Source organism: Bombina bombina, chromosome 1 (assembly GCF_027579735.1).
Source record: "Bombina bombina isolate aBomBom1 chromosome 1, aBomBom1.pri, whole genome shotgun sequence".
NCBI lineage: Eukaryota > Metazoa > Chordata > Amphibia > Anura > Bombinatoridae > Bombina > Bombina bombina.
The window spans coordinates 353,885,960-353,907,695 of record NC_069499.1 but is presented as its reverse complement, the minus strand read 5'-3'; the positions used below and the strand labels follow the sequence as shown (position 1 = coordinate 353,907,695).

Genomic DNA, 21,736 nt, shown 5'->3' with positions numbered 1-21,736 from the left:
TTACTTAAAAAAGAAGCCATGTGGATACATAGGCTTAGCACGTTACATCCTAAAGGTCTTAATAGGGAATATAACCTTACAGGTTTTTTCTAGTTTATCTGTTTTTTAGATAGAGAAGGAGGAAATATAAATAAGATAATGGATAAGTAGGGAGATACTAAGTTAGTATTATCTTTTGATAAGATATTAAATTAAAAATGTAATCTAAATTTACAGTGGATAACATTTATAGGAAGTCTAGTTTAAGGGTCACATTTAGCTAAGACTATTTGTGGTACTATAAATATTTTGTATTTTTTTTAAATGGTCATTTATTTTGGTTGTTTTTGGTTATGTTAGGTTAAACATTTTCTTTGTTAAATTGTGTTGGCACTTTAAATTTATATCACATGAGGGTTTTCATGATGTCATGATTGAAAGGGGGTGGGACTGTTTGGCTATTTAAGGGTTGCACTTGGCATTCATTTGTATTGAGCCTGAGGAGGGGGTGTTAACCTACAGTAATGCTGGTATTATGGGTCTTTAGAAACCCGGCGTTACCGCAAAAAAGTGAGCGTAGAGCAAAATTTTGCTCCACATCTCACCTCAATACCAGCGCTGCTTACGTTAGCGGTAAGCTGGCAAAACGTGCTCGTGCACGATTTCCCCATAGGAATCAATGGGGGAGAGCCGGCTGAAAAAAAACCTAACACCTGCAAAAAAGCAGCGTTCAGCTCCTAACACAGCCCCATTGATTCCTATGGGGAAATACTTTTTATGTCTACACCCAACACCCTAACATGAACCCCGAGTCTAAACACCCCTAATATTACACTTATTAACCCCTAATCTGCTGCCCCCGACATCGCCGACACCTACATTATATTATTAACCCCTAATCTGCCGCTCCGGACACCGCCGCCACCTACATTATACTTATGAACCCCTAATATACTGCCCCCAACTTCACCGACACTTACATTATATTTATTAACCCCTAATCTGCCGCCCCCAATGTCGCCGCCACCTACCTACACTTATTAACCCCTAATCTGCCGCCCTCAATGTCGCCGCCACTATATTAAAGTTATTAACCCCTAAATCTAAATCTAACCCTAACCCCCCTTACTTAAATATAATTTAAATAAATATAAATAAATATTCCTATCATTCACTAAATTATTCCTATTTAAAACTAAATACTTACCTATAAAATAAACCCTAAGATAGATACAATATAACTAATAGTTACATTGTATCTAGCTTAGGGTTTATTTTTATTTTACAGGCAACTTTGTATTTATTTTAACTAAGTTCAATAGATATTAAATAGTTATTAACTATTTAATAGCTACCGAGTTAAAATAAATTCAAATTTACCTGTAAAATAAATCCTAACCTAAGTTACAATTACACCTAACACTACACAATAATTAAATGAATTACCTAAACTAACTACAATTAAATACAATTGAAAAAAATTATCTAAAGTACGAAAAAAACAAACACTAAATTACATAAAATAAAAAAATAATTACAAGTTTTTTAAACTAATTACACCTAATCTAATCCCTCTAATAAAATAAAAAAGCCCCCCAAAATAATAAAAAGCCCTACCCTATACTAAATTACAAATAGCCCTTAAAAGGGCCTTTTGAGGGGCAGTGCCCCAAAGTAATCAGCTCTATTACTTGTAAAAAATAAATACAATACCCCCCAACATTAAAACCCACCACCCACACACCCAATCCTACTCTAAAACCCACCTAATACCCCCTTAATAAAACCTTACACTAACCCCTTGAAGATCACCCTACCTTGAGAAGTCTTCACCCAGACGGGCAGAAGTCTTCATCGAAGCCGGCCAGAAGAAGTCCTCCAGGCGGGCGGGTTTTCATCCAGGCGGCATCTTCTATCTTCATCCATCCGGCGCGGAGCGGCTCCATCTTCAAGACATCCGACGCGGAGCATCCTCTTCTGGTGACGCCTTCAAAAAGAATGAATGATCCTTTAAATGACGTAATCCAACATTCATTCTCTTTGAAGACGTCGGTAGAAGAGGATGCTCCGCGTCGGATGTCTTGAAGATGGAGCCGCTCCGCGCAGGAAGGATGAAGATAGAAGGTGCCGCCTGGATGAAGACTTCTGCCTGTCTGGAGGACTTCTGGCCGGCTTCAATGAAGACTTCTGCCCGTCTGGAGGACCACTTCGCCCGGCTTTGTTGAGGACTTCGGCCCGGCTGGGTGAAGACTTCTCAAGGTAGGGTGATCGTCAAGGGGTTAGTGTTAGGTTTTAAGGGGGTATTGGGTGGGTTTTAGAGTAGGGTTGGGTGTGTGGGTGGTGGGTTTTAATGTTGGGGGAGTATTGTATTTATTTTTACAGGTAACTTTGTATTTATTTTAACTAAGTTCAATAGATATTAAATAGTTATTAACTATTTAATAGCTACCGAGTTAAAATAAATTCAAATTTACCTGTAAAATAAATCCTAACCTAAGTTACAATTACACCTAACACTACACAATAATTAAATGAATTACCTAAACTAACTACAATTAAATACAATTGAAAAAAATTATCTAAAGTACGAAAAAAACAAACACTAAATTACATAAAATAAAAAAATAATTACAAGTTTTTTAAACTAATTACACCTAATCTAATCCCTCTAATAAAATAAAAAAGCCCCCCAAAATAATAAAAAGCCCTACCCTATACTAAATTACAAATAGCCCTTAAAAGGGCCTTTTGAGGGGCAGTGCCCCAAAGTAATCAGCTCTATTACCTGTAAAAAAAAAATACAATACCCCCCAACATTAAAACCCACCACCCACACACCCAATCCTACTCTAAAACCCACCTAATACCCCCTTAATAAAACCTTACACTAACCCCTTGAAGATCACCCTACCTTGAGAAGTCTTCACCCAGACGGGCAGAAGTCTTCATCGAAGCCGGCCAGAAGAAGTCCTCCAGGCGGGCGGGTTTTCATCCAGGTGGCATCTTCTATCTTCATCCATCCGGCGCGGAGCGGCTCCATCTTCAAGACATCCGACGCGGAGCATCCTCTTCTGGTGACGCCTTCAAAAAGAATGAATGTTCCTTTAAATGACGTAATCCAACATTCATTCTGTTTGAAGACGTCGGGAGAAGAGGATGCTCCGCGTCGGATGTCTTGAAGATGGAGCCGCTCCGCGCAGGAAGGATGAAGATAGAAGGTGCCGCCTGGATGAAGACTTCTGCCTGTCTGGAGGACTTCTGGCCGGCTTCAATGAAGACTTCTGCCCGTCTGGAGGACCACTTCGCCCGGCTTCGTTGAGGACTTCGGCCCGGCTGGGTGAAGACTTCTCAAGGTAGGGTGATCGTCAAGGGGTTAGTGTTAGGTTTTAAGGGGGTATTGGGTGGGTTTTAGAGTAGGGTTGGGTGTGTGGGTGGTGGGTTTTAATGTTGGGGGAGTATTGTATTTATTTTTACAGGTAATAGAGCTGATTACTTTGGGGCAATGCCCCACAAAAGGCCCTTTTAAGGGCTATTTGTAATTTAGTATAGGGTAGGACTTTTTATTATTTTGGGGGGCTTTTTTATTTTAATAGGGGTATTAGATTAGGTGTAAATAGTTTAAAAAACTTGTAATTATTTTATTATTTTATGTAATTTAGTGGGGGGGTTTTCTTCGTACTTTAGATATTTTTTTTTCAATTGTATTTAATTGTAATTAGTTTAGGTAATTAATTTAATTGTAGTGTTAGGTGTAATTGTAACTTAGGTTAGGATTTATTTTACAGGTAAATTTGAATTTATTTTAACTAGGTAGCTATTAAATAGTTAATAACTATTTAATAACTATTGTACCTAGTTAAAATAAATACAAAGTTGCCTGTAAAATAAAAATAAACCCTAAGCAAGCTACAATGTAACTATTAGTTATATTGTAGCTATCTTAGGATTTATTTTATAGGTAAGTATTTAGTGAATGATAGTAATTTTATTTTGATTTATTAAAATTATATTTAAGTTAGGGGGGTTAGGGTTAGACTTAGATTTTGGGCTTAATACATTTAATATAGTTGCGGCGACGTTGGGGGCGGCAGATTAGGGGTTAATAAATGTAGGTAGGTGTCGGCGATGTTATGGACGGCAGATTAGGGGTTAATAAAATGTAACTAGTGTTTGCGATGCGGGAGGGTGGCAGTTTAGAGGTTAATACATAGTTTATAGTGGCGGCAATGTCCGGTTCGGCAGATTAGGGGTTAAAATTATATTTTAGTGTTTGCGATGGGGGGGGGGCTCGGTTTGGGGTTAATAGGTAGTTTATGGGTGTTAGTGAACTTTTTAGCACTTTAGTTAAGAGCTTTATGTTACGGTGGTAGCCCATAAAACTCTTAAATACTGACTTTTAAATGCGGTACCAGTCTTGACAGGAGAGGCTGTACCGCTCACTTTTTTGCAGACTCGTAATACCGGCGTTATGCAAGTCCCATTGAAAATATAGAATACGCAATTTACATAAGTGGATTGGCGGTATTTTCGAGTCTGGCCAAAAAAGTGAGCGGTGAGCCTGTCATTTCCAGACTCATAATACCAGCGTTAGGAAAAAAGCAGCGTTGGGACCTCTTAACGCTGCTTTTTAAGGCTAACACTAGACTCGTAATCTAGGTGTTAGTGTTTAATGTCCCTTTAAGAAAAAGTAATAGCTAATTAAAGGGATAGGAAAGTTAAAATTAAACTTGCATGATTCACATAGAACATGTATTTTTAAGACACTTTAAAATTCACTTCTATTTTTAAATGTGTTTCGTTCTCTTAGTATCCCTTGTTGAAAAAGAATACGCACATATCATACATCAGTAGGAGCTTCTGCTGCCTGCACACATTTGTCTCTTGTGATTGGCTAACTAGATGTGTTCAGCTTCCTGCCAATAGTGCGATGCTGTTATTTTAGCAATAGATAACAAGAGAATGAAGCAAATTTGATAATGGAAGTAAATTGGAAAGTTGTTTAAAATTGTATGTTCTATCTAAATCATAAGACAATTTTTGGGTTTACCATCCCTTTAAACACATGAAAGGTGGTTTAAAGCAATACATATCTAATTTAAAAAGATAAAAATATAATGGCTGTGATTGCTTTTAACTGCCTTTCAGTAGCTGTATTTATTATAATATATAGGCATACACACACGTTTTGCATTATAATGTAAAATTATATATGGTAGTCATTACTTTGCACAACCTTATAGTAGTGGTATTTGTCATTTTTATTTTTGGCTATGGTGGTTATTAAAAAAAAAACCCAACCAAATCAACTAAAAAGTAGTGCATAGCAATTACCACTATATACAAAAATGTATATAACATTGTAAGACAATAAATATAACTTTAATGAACAGTTGATAATATTCATTTCATTTATACTTTTATATTAAATAAAAAAACAACATAACATAGCAAAATGAACAAAGCATTATAAACAGTTGGACAAAGAAATATGCTCTTCTGGGTTGTCTATCTGACAATAAATTATTTACTCATGTCAGGTTTTTTTTAGGTATATTGAAATAAGTATCGCAGTAGAATCGAATGTTGTGGAAAAGGTCCATATGACCGTTTTAAAAATAGTAATATCTTTCTAGTACCTGTATTAGGGTTTTGTTAAAGGGATAGTATACACTCATTTTCATATAACTGCATGTAATAGACACTACTATAAAGAATAAGATGCACAGATACTGATAAAAAAAAATCCAGTGTAAAACTGTTTAAAAACTTACTTAGAAGCTCTCAGTTTAGCTCTGTTGAAAAGGTAGTTGGAAAGCCCACTGCAAGTGGGAAATAAGACCCCCCCCCCTTCTTTTGCATATGAAAAGACCCTTTACACAAACAGGAGCAAGCTGGAGAAGGTAGCTGACTGTATTCTCATAAAACTTTGGGGCTTGGTTAGGAGTCTATTTAAAAATAAGCAAAACTATATAATTTAAAAAATAAATAAATAACTTTATGGGCTATATAAAGAGATCATCTACAAAACATGTATGCAAAGAAAAAATGAGTGTATAATGTCCCTTTAACCTTGTTTTCCCATGCAGACATGGAAGGTACCTCTTTTTTTCCCAGTTAAGCGCTATCTAGCAGAGTTTAGTAAAATCTGGTATAGAGCCTAGTTTAATTTTGCATCTAATCTCTTCTTGAAGATTAAACAGACATAAATGGGGAATGGGAAGTAAGTCACTAGACAATATTGTGTTAATTTGTTTTATTATTTTAGACCAAAAGGTCTGTATTTTATGGCAAGTCCACCATATATGTGACATATTTCCCTTTGTCTCTCCACATCTCCAGCATTTATCAGATGCAGATGGGAATATTTAACCTTTGTGGGGTAAAATGCCATCTGTGGAAGTTTTGTATTGGTTTCTAAGGCCTGAAGCAAGTGTGTCGTATTCTGGAAGATACGCTTCCATGTGTGGTTAGCAAAATCCTCCTGCAATTAATTTTCCCACGCTAGGGTATATTTGTGTGGATTTGGTGATGAAGCGGTAAGTAATAAGTTATAACAAGTGGAGATGATTTTAGTGTTTATGGCAGGTGTTAAGACATAGTTTTTCAAAGCTTGTGAGTGTTCTCGTTATCTCATTTCTTTGTTTATGGGTGGCCAGATAGTAGATTGACTTGGTGGTATCTAAACCATGATGAAAATAAACCTTCCCAATGTCTCTTAAATCTTGAATTGGTTTTGGTAGCGTTTTATCTAGTAATATGGTAATTGGTATAACGCCTGTAAATGTAGTGTTTAGGATGTTTGGCCAGTGCTGACCTGCGGGAAGATCAAGGTTATTTAAAATTGGTATGAGGGGGGATCAAAGTGATGAGACATAGTGTGTGAGAATGTGTTGCCAATCTGTGAGGTTTCTGTAATAGTGGGGATATTGCTTATTTTTGCCCAATATTTCGAGGTGTCTAGGGTTCCAGCAAGCGCCACGTAATTGTGTTGAGTTTGTCAAATCATATTCTAGCTGCACCCAGCTTCTATAATTTGTAGTGCAGTGCTGGCACCAGGACCATATCCTTTGAAGGGAGATTGCTCTTTTATACAATAGGAGATTAGGAACACAAAGACCTCCCATCGCTTTTGGTGAGTACATGATTTTCTTGGCTTTTTTTCTCATGATTCAGACAAAGCATGCAATTTTAAGCAACTTTCTATCTCCTGGTATCTTTATTTGAAACAGCAGAAATGTAAGCTTACAAACCGGCCCATTCTTGGTTCAGCACCTGGGTAGCACTTGCTGATTGGTGACTAAATGTAGCCACCAATCAGCAAGCGCTATCCAGGGTGCTGAACCAAAAATGGGCCGGCTGCTAAGCTTACATTATTGCTTTTTCAAATAAAGATATCAAGAGAACGAAGAAAAATTGATAATAGGAGTAAATTAAAAAGTTGCTAAAAATTGCATGCTCTGTCTGAATCATGAAAAATAAAAATGAGGTTCAGTATCCCTTTAATGTTAGCATTTTGTCTCTATATGGAGAAATGAACACCAGAATTTTTATTGTTTCTTTCATGTAATTGGCCAGAGTCCATGAGCTAGTGACGGATGGGATATACAATCCTACCAGGAGGGGCAAAGTTTCCCAAACCTCCAAATGCCTATAAATACACCCCTCACCACACCCACAATTCAGTTTTACAACCTTTGCCTCCCTATGGAGGTGGTGAAGTAAGTTTGTGCTTTATTTTCTTCTGTGATATGCGCTTTTCAGCATTTTGAAGCCCGATTCCTCTCAGAGTACAGTGTTTGTCAGAGGGATGTAAAGGGAGTATCACCTATTGAATGCCATGGTTTTCCTCACAGGAGATCTATTTCATAGGTTCGCTGTTATCGGTCGTAGAGATTCATCTCCTATCTCCCTTATTCAGATCGACGATATACTCTCATATTCCATTACCTCTACTGATAACTGTTTCAGTACTGGTTTGGCTATCTGCAATATGTGGATGGGTGTCTTTCGGTAAGTTTGTTTGCATTACTTAAGACACTATCAGCTATGGTTTGGCACTTTATGTATTAATATGAAGTTTTAAATATATGTATTGTACTTTATATTTGCCATGAGTCAGGTTTATGTATATTTCCTTTTGCAGACTATCAGTTTCAAAATTGGGAAACATATTTAGGAAGTTATTTTTTCTTACCTGGGGTATAGTCTCTTCTTCAAATTGACAAATTAGGCTTGTGAGGTCGCAAAATGCTGATATTTATTGAGTCATTCTTGGCGTGAGAATTTTTTTGGCGCGAAGGTACGTTCGGTGACGCAAATTCGTAATTTCCGGTCTCTTAGTTGATGCCAGGTTTCCTTGCACAAGGTCGCGTCTGCCATGACGCGAGTTGCGTCATTTCAGGATGTTGTTAGCGCAAAAAAAAAAAATTCATTTTGGTTGTGCGTCATACTTGGTGCCAAATAATTTAAGTATTTGAACTCCACTTCCTATATGCCCCTTGCCTTTTTTATGCTCAGAGGGCTATACTGTTTGCATTTTTCCCCCATATATAAGGAAATTGATAATTTTGCTAAAATATGTTGTTTTTTTCTCTTACATTTGCAAGATGTCTCAATCTGATCCTGTCTCAGAAACCACTGTTTAAACAGTTCTACCAAAGCTAAGTGTATCTATTGTAAGTTAGCGGAGATTATATCTCCAGCTGTAGTATGTAACAGTTGTCATGATAAACCTTTACTTGCAGAGAATGTATCCATCAGTACTAGTACAATGCCTGTTGTTCCTTCAACATCTAATGTACATGATATCCCTGTGAATATAAAAGATTTTATTGCTGATGCGATTCAGAACACTTTGTCTGCTATTCCGCCTTCTAATAAACGTAAAAGGTCTTTTACAACTTCTCATAAGGTTGATGAAATTTCAAATGACCGACAACATACTTAATTATCCTCCTCTGATGAGGATCTATCTGGTTCAGAAGATCCTACCTCAAATATTGACACTGACAAATCTACTTATCTCTTTAAGATGGAGTATATTCGTTCCTTGTTAAAAAAAAGGTGTTGATTACTTTGGATATTGAGGAAACTAGTCCTCTTGATACTAAAACTAGTAAACGTTTAAATTCTGTTTATAAACCTCCTGTGGTTACTCCAGAGGTTTTTCCAGTTCCTGATGCAATTTCTGATATGATTTCAAATGAATGGAATAGGCCTGGTACTTCTTTTATTCCTTCTTCTAGTTTTAAAAAGTTGTATCCTTTGCCAGTAGTGAGATTGGAGTTTTGGGAAAAAATCCCCAAAGTTGATGGGGCTATTTCTACTCTTGCCAAATGTACTACTATTACTATGGAAGATAGTACTTCTTTTAAAGACCCTTTAGATAGGAAACTTGAATCTTATATAAGGAAAGCTTATTTATTTTCTGGCTACATTCTTAGGCCTGCTATATCCATGGCTGATGTTGCAGCTGCATCAGCTTTTTTGTTGGAAAGCTTAGCGCAACAGGAAACAGATTCTGATTGGTCTAGCATTGTTCGCTTGCTTCAACATGCTAATCATTTTATCTGTGATGCTATTTTTAATATTATCAATATTGATGTTAAATCTATGTCTTTAGCTAGAAGAGCTTTGTGGCTCAAATATTGGAATGCGGACATGGTATCTAAGTCTAGATTACTATCTCTTTCTTTCCAATGTAACAATTTATTTGGTTCTCAGTTGGATTCAATTATTTCAACTGTCACTGGGGGGGAGGGGGAGGGAGTTTTTTTTTACCTCAGGATAAAAGATCTAAGGGTAAATCTAAAGCTTTTAATCGTTTCGTTCTTTTCGACAGAATAAGGAACAGAAAGCCAATCCTTCCCTCAAAGAATATGGTTCCAATTGGAAACCTTCAAGTTAGAATAAATCCAAGCCTTTTAAGAAACCAAAGCCAGCCCCCAAGTCCGCATGAAGGTGCGGCCCTCATTCCAGCTCAGCTGGTGGGGGGTAGATCAAGAATTTTCCAAAACATTTGGGCAGATTCTGTTGTATCCAAAATCAATGGATTCAGAGTATTATCTCTCAAGGGTATCGAATAGGTTTCAGAGTAAGACCTCCTGTGAGAAGATTTTTTTTTCTTTCACACGTTCCAGCAAATCCAGTGAAGGCTCAGGCTTCCGATCTAGAGCTTTCAGGGGTAATCATACCAGTTCCGTTTCAGAAATAGGGTCTGGGGTTTTATTCAAATCTATTCATTGTCCCAAAAAAAGAAAAATTCATTCAGGCCAGTTCTGGATCTGAAATTTTTTAATCGTTTTGTAAGAGTGCCAACTTTCAAAATGGTTACTATAAGGACTATTCTGCCTTTTGTTCAGCAAGGTCATTATATGTCCACCATAGACTTACAGGATGCATATCTTCATATTCCGATTCATCCAGACCACTATCAGTTTCTGAGATTCTCTTTTCTAGACAAGCATTACTAATTTGTCGCTCTTACATTTGGCCTAGCAACAGTTCCAAGAATTTTTAAAAAGGTTCTTTGTGCCCTACTCTCTAATCAGAGAACAGGGTATTGCAGTGTTTCCTTATTTGGACAATATCTTGGTACTAGCTCAGTCTTTACATTCTGCTGAATCTCACATGAATCAACTAGTGTTGTTTCTTCAAAGACATGGTTGGAGGATCAATTTACCAAAAAGTTCCTCGATTCCTCAGACAAGGGTCACCTTTTAAGGTTTCCAGATAGATTCAGTGTCCATGACTCTGTCTCTAACAGACAAGAGATGAATAAAATTGGTTTCAGCTTGTCGAAACCTTCAGTCTCAATCATTCCCTTCAATGGCTATGTGCATGGAAGTTTTAGGTCTTATGACTGCAGCATCGGACGCGATCCCCTTTGCTCGTTTTCATATGGAGACCTCTTCAGCTTTGTATGCTGAATCAATGGTGCAGGGATTATACAATATCACAATTAATATCCTTAAATCCCAATGATCGACTCTCTCTGACTTGGTGATTAGATCACCATCGTATAGTTCAAGGGGCCTCTTTTGTTCATCCAACCTGGACTGTAATCACAACAGATGCAAGTCTTTTAGGTTGGGGAGCCGTTTGGGGATCTTTGACAGCACAAGGGGTTTGGAAATCTCAAGAGGTGAGATTACCAATCAATATTTTAGAACTCCGTGCTATTTTCAGGGCTCTTCAGGTTGGCCTCTGTTGAAGAGAGAACCATTCATTTGTTTTCAGACAGACAATATCACAACTGTGGCATATGTCAATCATCAGGGTGGGACTCACAGTCCCCTAGCTATGAAAGAAGTATCTTGGATACTTTCTTGGGCAGAATCCAGCTCCTGTCTAATTTCTGCGGTACATATCCCAGGTGTAGACAACTGGGAAGCGGATTATCTCAGCCGTCAGACTTTACATCCGGGGGAGTGGTCTCTCCATCCAGATGTGTTTTTTTCCCCAGATTGTCCAGATGTGGGGTCTTCCAGAAATAGATCTGATGGCCTCCCATCTAAACGAAAAACTTCCCAGGTACCTGTCCAGGGATCCTCAGGCGGAGTCAGTGGATGCGTTAACAGTTCCTTGGTTTTACCAACCTGCCTATATCTTTCCGCCTCTAGTTCTTCTTCCAAGAGTGATCTCCAAGATCATCATGGAACAATCGTTTGTGTTTCTGGTAGCATCAGCATGGTCTCACAGGTTTTGGTATGTGGATCTTGTCCGGATGTCCAGTTGCCAACCTTGGCCACTTCCTTTAAAACCAGACCTTCTGTCTCAAGGACCGTTTTTCCATCAGGATCTCAAATCGTTTAATTTGAAGGTATGGATATGGAACGCCTAGTGCTTAGTCATAGAGATTTCTCTGACTCAATGATTGATACTATATTACAGGCTCGTAAATCTGTTTCTAGGAAGATTTATTATCGAGTTTGGAAGACTTATATTTCATGGTGTTCTCATAAATTATCCTGGCATTCTTTTAGAATTCCTAGAATTTTACAGTTTCTTCAGGATGGTTTGGATAAAGGTTTGTTTGCAAGTTCCTTTTTGCTCTGTTTTATTTCACAGAACGATTGCTAAGCTTCCTGATATTCACTGTTTTGTGCAGGCTTTGGTACGTATCAAGCCTGTCATATCAATCTCTCCTCCTTGGAGTCTTAATTTGATTTTGAAAGCTTTACAGGCTCCTCCCTTTGAGCCTATGCATTCTTTGGATATTAAACTACTTTCTTGGAAAGTGTTGTTCCTTTTGGCTGTGTCTTCTGCTAGAAGAGTTTCCGAACTATCTGCTCTCTTTCTTGTGAGTCTCCTTTTCTGATTTTCCATAAGGATAAGGCAGTTTTGCAAACTTCATTTAAGTTCTTACCTAAAGTTGTGAATTCTAACAACATTAATAGGGAAATTGTTGTTCCCTCTTTCTGTCCTAATCCTAAGAATTCTTTGGAGAGATCGTTGCATTCTCTGGATGTTGTAAGAGCTTTGAAATATTATGTTGAAGCTAATAAAGAATTCATGAAGACTTCTAGTCAACTTGTTGTCTTTTCTGGTCCTAGGAAAGGTCAGATAGCTTCTGCCATTTCTTTGGCATCCTGGTTAAAGCTTTTGATTCATCAGGCTTATTTGGAGTCGGGTCAGGCACCACCTCAGAGAATCACAGCTCATTCTACTAGATAAGTTTCCACTTTGTGGGCTTTTAAAAATGAAGCTTCGGTTGATCAGATTTGCAAAGCAGCAACTTGGTCTTCTTTGCATACATTTACTAAATTCTACCGTTTTTATGTATTTGCCTCTTCGGAAGCAGTTTTTTTTTTTTTAAATTTCAAAAGCTTTATTGAAAGTAACATGAGACGGAAGCAGTTTTTGGTAGAAAAGTTCTTCAGGCAGCTGTTTCAGTTTGATTTCTCTGCTTATGTTTTAATTTTTTTCTTTTCAATTATGAGAAAAACGTATTTTTTTGGATTTGGATTTAATTTTTTCAGCGTAAAATGGCTGTTTTTATTTTTATCCCTCCCTCTCTAGTGACTCTTCTGTGTAGTACCACATCTGTGGTATTACTATCCCATACGTCACTAGCTCATGGACTCTTGCCAATGAAATTAAACAATTTATGTAAGAACTTACCTGATAAATTAATTTCTTTCATATTGACAAGAGTCCATGAGACCCACCCTTTTTATGGTGGTTATGTTTTTTTGTATAAAGCACAATTATATTTCCAGTTCCTTTTTTTGATGCTTTTTACTCCTTTTTCTATCACCTCACTACTTGGCTATTCGTTAAACTGAATTGTGGGTGTGGTGAGGGGTGTATTTATAGGCATTTTGAGGTTTGGAAAACTTTGCCCCTCCTGGTAGGATTGTATATCCCATACTTCACTAGCTCATGGACTCTTGCCAATATGAAAGAAATGAATTAATCAGGTTTTATCTTTTATCTAAGCCTCTGCAAACTGCTCCCTTATTTCAGTTCTTTTGACACTTGCATTTTAGCCAATCAGTGCTGACTCCTAGGTAACTCCACAAGCGTGAGCTCAGTGTTAGCTATATGACACACATGTACTAACACCCTCTAGTGGTGAAAAACGGTCAAAATGCATTCAGTTAAAAGGCAGCCTTCAAGAACTAAGAAATTAGCATATTAAAGATACTGACTCCTAGGTAACTCCACAAGCGTGAGCTCAGTGTTAGCTATATGACACACATGTACTAACACCCTCTAGTGGTGAAAAACGGTCAAAATGCATTCAGATAAAAGGCAGCCTTCAAGAACTAAGAAATTAGCATATTAAAGATACTAAGATAATGAAGATAATTTGATAATAGGAGTAAATTAGAAAGTTGCTTAAAATTGCATGTTCTATCTGAATTATGAAAGAAAACATTTGGGTTCAGTATCCCTTTAACGTTTGACAGATTTGTAGTATGTTTCTTTATACATTTACACTTATTAAAGGGACAGTCAACACCAGAAATTTTTTGTTGTTTAAAAAGAAAGATAATCCCTTTATTACCCAATTCCCCAGTTTTGTATAACCAACACAGTTATAATAATACATGTTTTACCTCTGTAATTACCGTGTATCTAAGCTTCTGCTAACTGCCCCCTTATTTCAGTTCTTTTGACAGACTTGCATTTTAGCCAATCAGTGCTCACTCCTAAGTCATTTCACGTGCATGAGCTCAATGTTATCTATATGAAACACTCTAGTGGTCAAAATGCATTTAGATTAGAGGCAGTCTTCAAGGTCTAAGAAATTAGCATATGAACCTCCTAAGTTTAGCTTTCAACTAAGAATAACAAGAGAACAAAGCAAAATTGGTGATAAAAGTAAATTGGGAAGTTGTTTAAAATTACATGCCCTATTTAAATCATGAAAGGTTTTTTTGGACTTGACTGTCCCTTTAATTATGGGGTTCTCTTTGATGGTTTGTACAGTTCATTAAGGAAAAGACTATTTGATTTACTTGCTTTTCTTCAGATTTGAGCATCTGACATTCTTGAGAAAATGTTTTATAGAATGTTACACTGTCAGTAAATAAATCTGGGATCTCAGATTATTATAGTTGCATTTTTGTTAACATGTTTTACTCACCTTTTAATACATAATAAATGAGGTTGAAAAAAGACTGAAGTCCATTGAGTTCAACCTATAAAATAAATCTAATATACTATTAATCTAATGCCAATTAAAACATCCCTATATAATGTACTAAAGACAAATAACTGAACAGAAACACACAAGTGACACAGTATTTAAATGTACATTCATAATTTATTTGGTTGTTTTAAATTAAAACACAATAATAAAATGTAGATGCAGATTTTCTCAAGAAAACTAAGAAGAGAAAGCTTGTATTTCTCAGGCCTCACCAATTATCACAGTATTGACGGAAAGTTTTATTATAAAATATAGGCATTATAACACTCACAGAACCTGTGAAAAACAGCAGCACATTGTTTTAAAAACACATACTAAATACTCTGTTCCCCTATGCGGTGCTTCTATTGAGTGCAGTTGGCAGTAGGATGGATGCTAATCAGTAAAAAGCATGGTTATCTTATCTATACAAGCAGCATGACCACTTCTCAGAAGCAAAATGAGTGTCACTGCAGCATATTCTGAGAGAATTAGTTACAACTGCTCTTGAACAGATAATAGAAATGCAGTTACAGAGGACAACAGGTTTAGGCATAGGGAGGCTGAAACTACAAACAACTTGATGTCCATATGATTATAGTGATTAGAGACTCTCACTACTTCTCAACTACACGTTAAAGAGTTACAATAAACCTGTTCCCAAAAATAAGGTTAGGCAGCTGAGACAACACACAGCTATGGGAAAGTCATTTTGATCACTACAGATCTTACCTAAACTGAAGCTATCAGAGAAGGGGAATGCACATTCAAGTGTAAGCCGCTCCCTTTAACCCACTTTGGTGAAACAGTTTTCAGTGACATAATTAAAAAAAAAACAAAAACAAAAAAACATAATAAAATGCGTCTCCTGTGAGAAGTATTAAAACTAAATATAATAACCGTAATAAATTAATCTGGCATGCATCATTCAATATTACTTATACAAGTGTTTAATTGTTTTGTTTTTGCTTAAATATCTTTAGTCAAAAATTTTAAATGACAAGGTTATCAGTCAGCCCTCTTATTAGCAGCTTATAAGCTTATACTTCAGTTACTCCTGAATACAATGCGGGTATATTCTTGTACTTTTTACTGAATGACTGTAATAGGCATTATAATACAATAAAATCTACATGCACATTTTAAAAGCATAGTCCACCATGAAATTTAGATCTTTTTTTGTACAATCAACTCAATAAGACACTGTAATAACCAGTTTACCAAATATACAAAGTATGATCAATATGCAATAGCCGCTGCTAGACTATAGGATCTTAGCACCATAAGGAATTTGTTACCTATACAGATGATGTAAATGTTCCTTCTACCTCTAGTTTGGAATGAAACAGTATGAACTTGCTAATTAGATTAGCAGCTATCAAACTCTGGTGTTGTTGCTGCTTTACAAACATTTACTTCATTCACAAATTTCTGTAATCTTTGGTCTAGAGGGTTTTCAGAATCCCCAGCTATAGGTCTAAACTGCAGTCATGTTAAAACATAAAATCCCATGGTTATTATGGGTAGCACAATAGCCAGTAAATGGTTGATACATGATTTACTTAACCAATCAGCGGTATATGAAGTACAAGATTGTTCTGCATTGTAGATTCTGTGTCCTTGGCTGGTGAGGGAAGATCCAGCTGAGATACGGAGAAACCAGTCCTTCATTTCTTGGCTAGGACACGCTGCAGGTGCTCTGCTTGGCTTCACGGTTCTGTCCCTGAATCCAGATATTTTGTGAAACGTTTGCAATACCTTGTTTTTACAGATTACCTTTAAACACTTTATTGATGCCGAGGCCAAAGAAAATACATGCAGCAATTCACTATTGAATGGGTTTGAATATTCAGTATAACACCACTCTCTCTCCATTCAACTCTGGGATGGCTATGTAAACTTAAGTTAATGTGGAAACTTTCAAACACCAAAATGACTAAGTGATCAACTCTGTTAAATAAAAAAAGCAATATTGTCTGAATTAGTTTGATGGGTATTAAATAAACGCAAAATAATAATAAAAAAAAAAAAAAAAAACATGCAGATGACACGTTTAAGGGTATAAAATAAAAATATGTAAAGAATTTTTTTTTTTAAATTTTAGAGAATTGGCAAATCTGAAAATCAGTATTAAAACACTCACACCTAAATCTACACTTTGTAAAAGATAACATCAGAATGGAAGAAAAAGAAAAGGCAAGAGTGCATTGCTGACCTTATCAGTTCTATATGCGAGTCTGGTGGTTAATCATTATTACACAGCTAACAATTTGGCACACTCTTATTTAGTGCAAATATCCCCATAACTATTGAGGATGTATTTCACTAAAAGAATATTCAAAACCAATCAGTTTTGGTAATGATCAATTTAATAATGTATTTATAAAAAATACTTTATACTGAAACAAACTTCCATTTTATGTATCTTCATAGCAATTTGTTTAAAGGGACATGAAACCCAAACTTTTTCTTTAAGAGCGACTTTCCAATTTACTTCTATTATTGAATTTGCTTCCTTCTCTTTTTATCCTTTGCTGAAAAGTTTATCTATGCAAGCTCAGGAGCAGTAAAGAACCTAGGTTCTAGCTGCTGATAGGTGGCTGCTTATATATACTGACTGTCATTGGCTCACCCATGTGTTCAGTTAGAAACCAGTAGTGCATTGCTGCTCCTTCAACAAATGATACCAAGAGAAGGAAGCAAATTTGATAATAGGACTAAAGTGGAAAGATGTTTAAAACTGTATGTTCTACCTAAACCATGAAATATTTTTTTGGGGCGTCATGTCCCTTTAACTCTCTTAATGACTTTCTTGGAATGTCTAGGTCACATTTGGAGCTGCATAGTAAACAGTCTCTTAAGGCCACAGCACTAGCAAAGCAGAGATGGACCCCCTTTTTCATACATACTCACCGTCTGTTGCCTTCTGTACTCTTCTTCACTAGCTGACAGTGCTCGTGCTAAAGCCAGATCCTCTTCCTCTTGAGAGCTAAAGAAGTTTTACATTATTTACCTATCTTGCTGATAACACATAACATAAATGAGACGGAGGTATATTTTTCTGTACCATTCAGTGTGAATGATAGTTCATGAATAATAGCAGTTCCCACATGATTTTTATAGAAACAAACCCCAATATGAAATCTATAAATAGGAAGGCACTATACCATCATGTGCATGATTTATTGTTTGAAGTACGCAGCGACATGACTACAGTCCCTACAATAAAACAAGCTCCAGTAGTTTTAGAGAAGAGTATTTAGTGGGTCATGCTTGATAGTCAGCATATTTCCCTTGTGTGATGTAAGATGTGAAGCTGATTAAGTGGAGCGCTACACTAGTGTTCTAAAGTCCTCAGGTGCCGTCAACAGAACAGATTTTAACAACCATTATGAGTTCTACTTTGAGCACAGTGTTAAAGGGACATTGTAATGCAAAATTACATGCTTTAATTTGTTAGATGACTATGTTTAACCCCTGCAAAAGGATGGTGAGTTAATCAGTAAGTAATAAGTGGTAGCCTGACAAACTTATCACTGGTTATGCCCTCGTAGAGAGCTGTAATCCCCTTACAGGAGAGTTAAAGAAAGTTATCAAGGGACACCTATTAAAAAAATGACATGCTCTTACAAATTGGAGGGGGGCAATATTGCATTAGAACAACTCTTTAAGCATAAGTAGGTACTGATTTATTTAAGTAGAAAATCAAAGTCTGTCCTCTATGTAGTCCGTGAGAACTGAAGAAACATATACAAGCTAGGCACTATTTTCTTATAAGGAGTTTCATTTATATGATTGCTGTATGTATCTAATGTGTACCTGTGCTGCTGTGTGTTCCTTGCTGCTTCTGCAAGTGACATTTCCAATGCTCTTTGAAGCGCCTCCTCTTCTGTCTAGGAGAAAACATACTGAAAATAAGCCCAAGAAGGTTGTAGGATAACTACCTTGCAGAATACATTTAAGACAATCTAAGTTGATAAAATTACATGTAGGATAACTACAAGATGTTGTTGGGCATACTGGGCATTTTACAAACCTATCATTTTGTAACTTACACAACCTAAAGACTTAGGCCAATATTACAAATGGAGAGCAATTGATAACATGCTTAGCTTTAATCTTAGCTTAGTTATGCACAATAATGTTTGATGAGAAATTAAAAGTAGTTAGTTAAAATGTTTAACCAAAGCATTTAAATGCACCCTATACATATATAGTACACCTTTAGTACTCTCATTATGGCTCCTATTACAAGTTGGCAGATACGTTTTGTGCTTTTATGCAACCTGTTCTTATTTAAACCTTTTGAAAACCTGGTATTAAACTGTTGGGTATTCAGCATTCGAATATTAAAATGTTCTAAAATAAAATCCTTCCCAAAATTAAATGGATATGGGTGGCTTGGGGCAGTATCTGTTAATGATGTGAAAAGCAGTGCTTATTTCTTTCATGTAATTAGCAAGAGTCCATGAGCTAGTGACGTATGGGATATACATTCCTACCAGGAGGGGCAAAATTTCCCAAATCTTAAAATGCCTATAAATACACCCCTCACCACACCCACAATTCAGTTTTACAAACTTTGCCTCCGATGGAGGTGGTGAAGTAAGTTTGTGCTAGATTCTACGTTGATATGCGCTCCGCAGCAAGTTGGAGCCCGGTTTTCCTCTCAGCGTGCAGTGAATGTCAGAGGGATGTGAGGAGAGTATTGCCTATTTGAATGCAGTGATCTCCTTCTACGGGGTCTATTTCATAGGTTCTCTGTTATCGGTCGTAGAGATTCATCTCTTACCTCCCTTTTCAGATCGACGATATACTCTTATATATACCATTACCTCTGCTGATTCTCGTTTCAGTACTGGTTTGGCTTTCTACAAACATGTAGATGAGTGTCCTGGGGTAAGTAAATCTTATTTTCTGTGACACTCTAAGCTATGGTTGGGCACTTTGTTTATAAAGTTCTAAATATATGTATTCAAACATTTATTTGCCTTGACTCAGAATGTTCAACTTTCCTTATTTTTCAGACAGTCCGTTTCATATTTGGGATAATGCATTTGAATTAATCATTTTTTCTTACCTTCAAAAATTTGACTCTTTTTTTCCTGTGGGCTGTTAGGCTCGCGGGGGCTGAAAATGCTTCATTTTATTGCGTCATTCTTGGCGCGGACTTTTTTGGCGCAAAAATTATTTTCCGTTTCCGGCGTCATACGTGTCGCCGGAAGTTGCGTCATTTTTTGACGTTATTTTGCGCCAAAAATGTCGGCGTTCCGGATGTGGCGTCATTTTTGGCACCAAATAATGTGGGCGTCTTATTTGGCGCTAAAAAATAAGGGCGTCGCTTTTGTCTCCACATTATTTAAGTCTTATTTTTTCATTGCTTCTGGTTGCTAGAAGCTTGTTCTTTGGCATTTTTTCCCATTCCTGAAACTGTCATTTAAGGAATTTGATCAATTTTGCTTTATATGTTGTTTTTTCTCTTACATATTGCAAGATGTCTCACGTTGCATCTGAGTCAGAAGATACTACAGGAAAATCGCTGTCTAGTGCTGGAGCTACCAAGCTAAGTGTATCTGCTATAATTTTTGGTATCTGTTTCTCCAGTTGTTGTTTGTATTGCATGTCATGACAAACTTATTAATGCAGATAAAATTTCCTTTAGTACTGTTACATTACCTGTTGCTGTTCCGTCAACATCTAATTTTCAGAGTGTTCCTGATAAACATAAGAGATTTTATTTTTTAAATCCATTAAGAAGGCTATGTCTGTTATTTCTCCTTCTAGTTTACATAAAAGTCTTTTAAAACTTCTCTTTTTTCAGATGAATTTTTAAATGAACATCATCATTCTGATACTGATAATGGTTCTTCTGGTTCAGAGGTTTCTGTCTCAGAGGTTGATGCTGATAAATCTTTGTATTTGTTCAAGATGGAATTTATTCGTTCTTTTAAAGAAGTATTAATTGCATTAGAAATAGAGGATTCTGGTCCTCTTGATACTAAATCTAAACGTTTAAATAAGGTTTTTAAATCTCCTGTAGTTATTCCAGAAGTGTTTAATCTCCCTGATGCTATTTCTGAAGTAATTTCCAGGGAATGGAATAATTTGGGTAATTCTTTTACTCCTTCTAAACGTTTAAGCAATTATATCCTGTGCCATCTGACAGATTAGAGTTTTTTTGGGACAAAATCCCTAAGGTTATGGGGCTGTCTCTACTCCTGCTAAATATGCTACTATTCCTACGGCAGATAGTAATTCATTTAAGGATCCTTTAGATAGGAAAATTGAATCCTTTCTAAGAAAAGTTTACTTATGTTCAGGTAATCTTCTTAGACCTGCTATATTTTTAGCGGATGTTGCTGCAGCTTCAACTTTTTGGTTAGAAGCTTTAGCGCAACAAGTAACAGATCATAATTTTATAGCATTATTATTATTCTATAACATGCTAATAATTTTATTGGTGATACCATCTTTTGATATCATTAGAGTTGATGTCAGGTATATGTCTCTAGCTATTTTAGCTAGAAAAGCTTTATGGATTAAACTTGGAATGCTGATCTGTCTTCTAAGTCAACTTTGCTTTCCTTTTCTTTCCAGGGTAATAAATTATTATTTCAACTGTTTCTGGAAGGAAGGGAACTTTTTTACCAAAGGATAAAAAATCTAAGGTAAATTTAGGTCTAATAATCATTTTCGTTCCTTTCCTCACAATAAGGAACAAAAGCCTGATCCTTCATCCTCAGGAGCGGTATCAGTTTGGAAACTATTTCCAGTTTGGAATATATCCAAGCCTTATAGAAAACCTATAGCAAGCTCCTAAGTACCCGTGAAGGTGCGGACCTTATTCCAGCTCAGCTGGTATGGGGCAGATTACGTTTTCTTCAAAGAAATTTTGATCAATTCCGTTCTCAATTTCTGGTTTCAGAAAGGTACAGAATTGGCTTCAGTTAAGGCCTCCTGCTAAGAGATTTTTTTCTTTCCCGTGTCCCAGTTAACACAGCAAAGGCTCAGCATTTCTGAAATGTGTTTCAGATCTAGAGTTGGCTGGAGTAATTATGCCAGTTCCAGTTCTGGAACAGGGGCTGGGGTTTTATTTTATCTCTTCATTGTACCAAAGAA

The 21,736-nt window shown here is 36.5% G+C and overlaps 1 protein-coding gene across 4 annotated transcripts in view; it reads right to left on the bottom strand.

The window, feature by feature from the left end:
* Positions 1-14,732: 14,732 nt before the first annotated feature.
* Positions 14,733-21,736, bottom strand: part of ZFAND2B (zinc finger AN1-type containing 2B) — a 34,254-nt gene continuing 27,250 nt past the window's right edge. For 3 of the 4 annotated variants that reach the window (XM_053698204.1, XM_053698203.1, XM_053698206.1), the window contains exons 8-10: positions 18,437-18,510; positions 17,531-17,606; positions 14,733-16,340 (exon numbers count right to left, since the gene is read on the bottom strand). In XM_053698204.1, coding sequence (XP_053554179.1) covers positions 16,296-16,340; positions 17,531-17,606; positions 18,437-18,510 — 195 coding nt within the window. In that variant the 3' untranslated portion in view covers positions 14,733-16,295. Of the gene's footprint in view, positions 16,341-17,530; positions 17,607-18,436; positions 18,511-21,736 lie in introns of those variants that run through there. The other variant, XR_008400104.1, reaches the window with a different exon arrangement.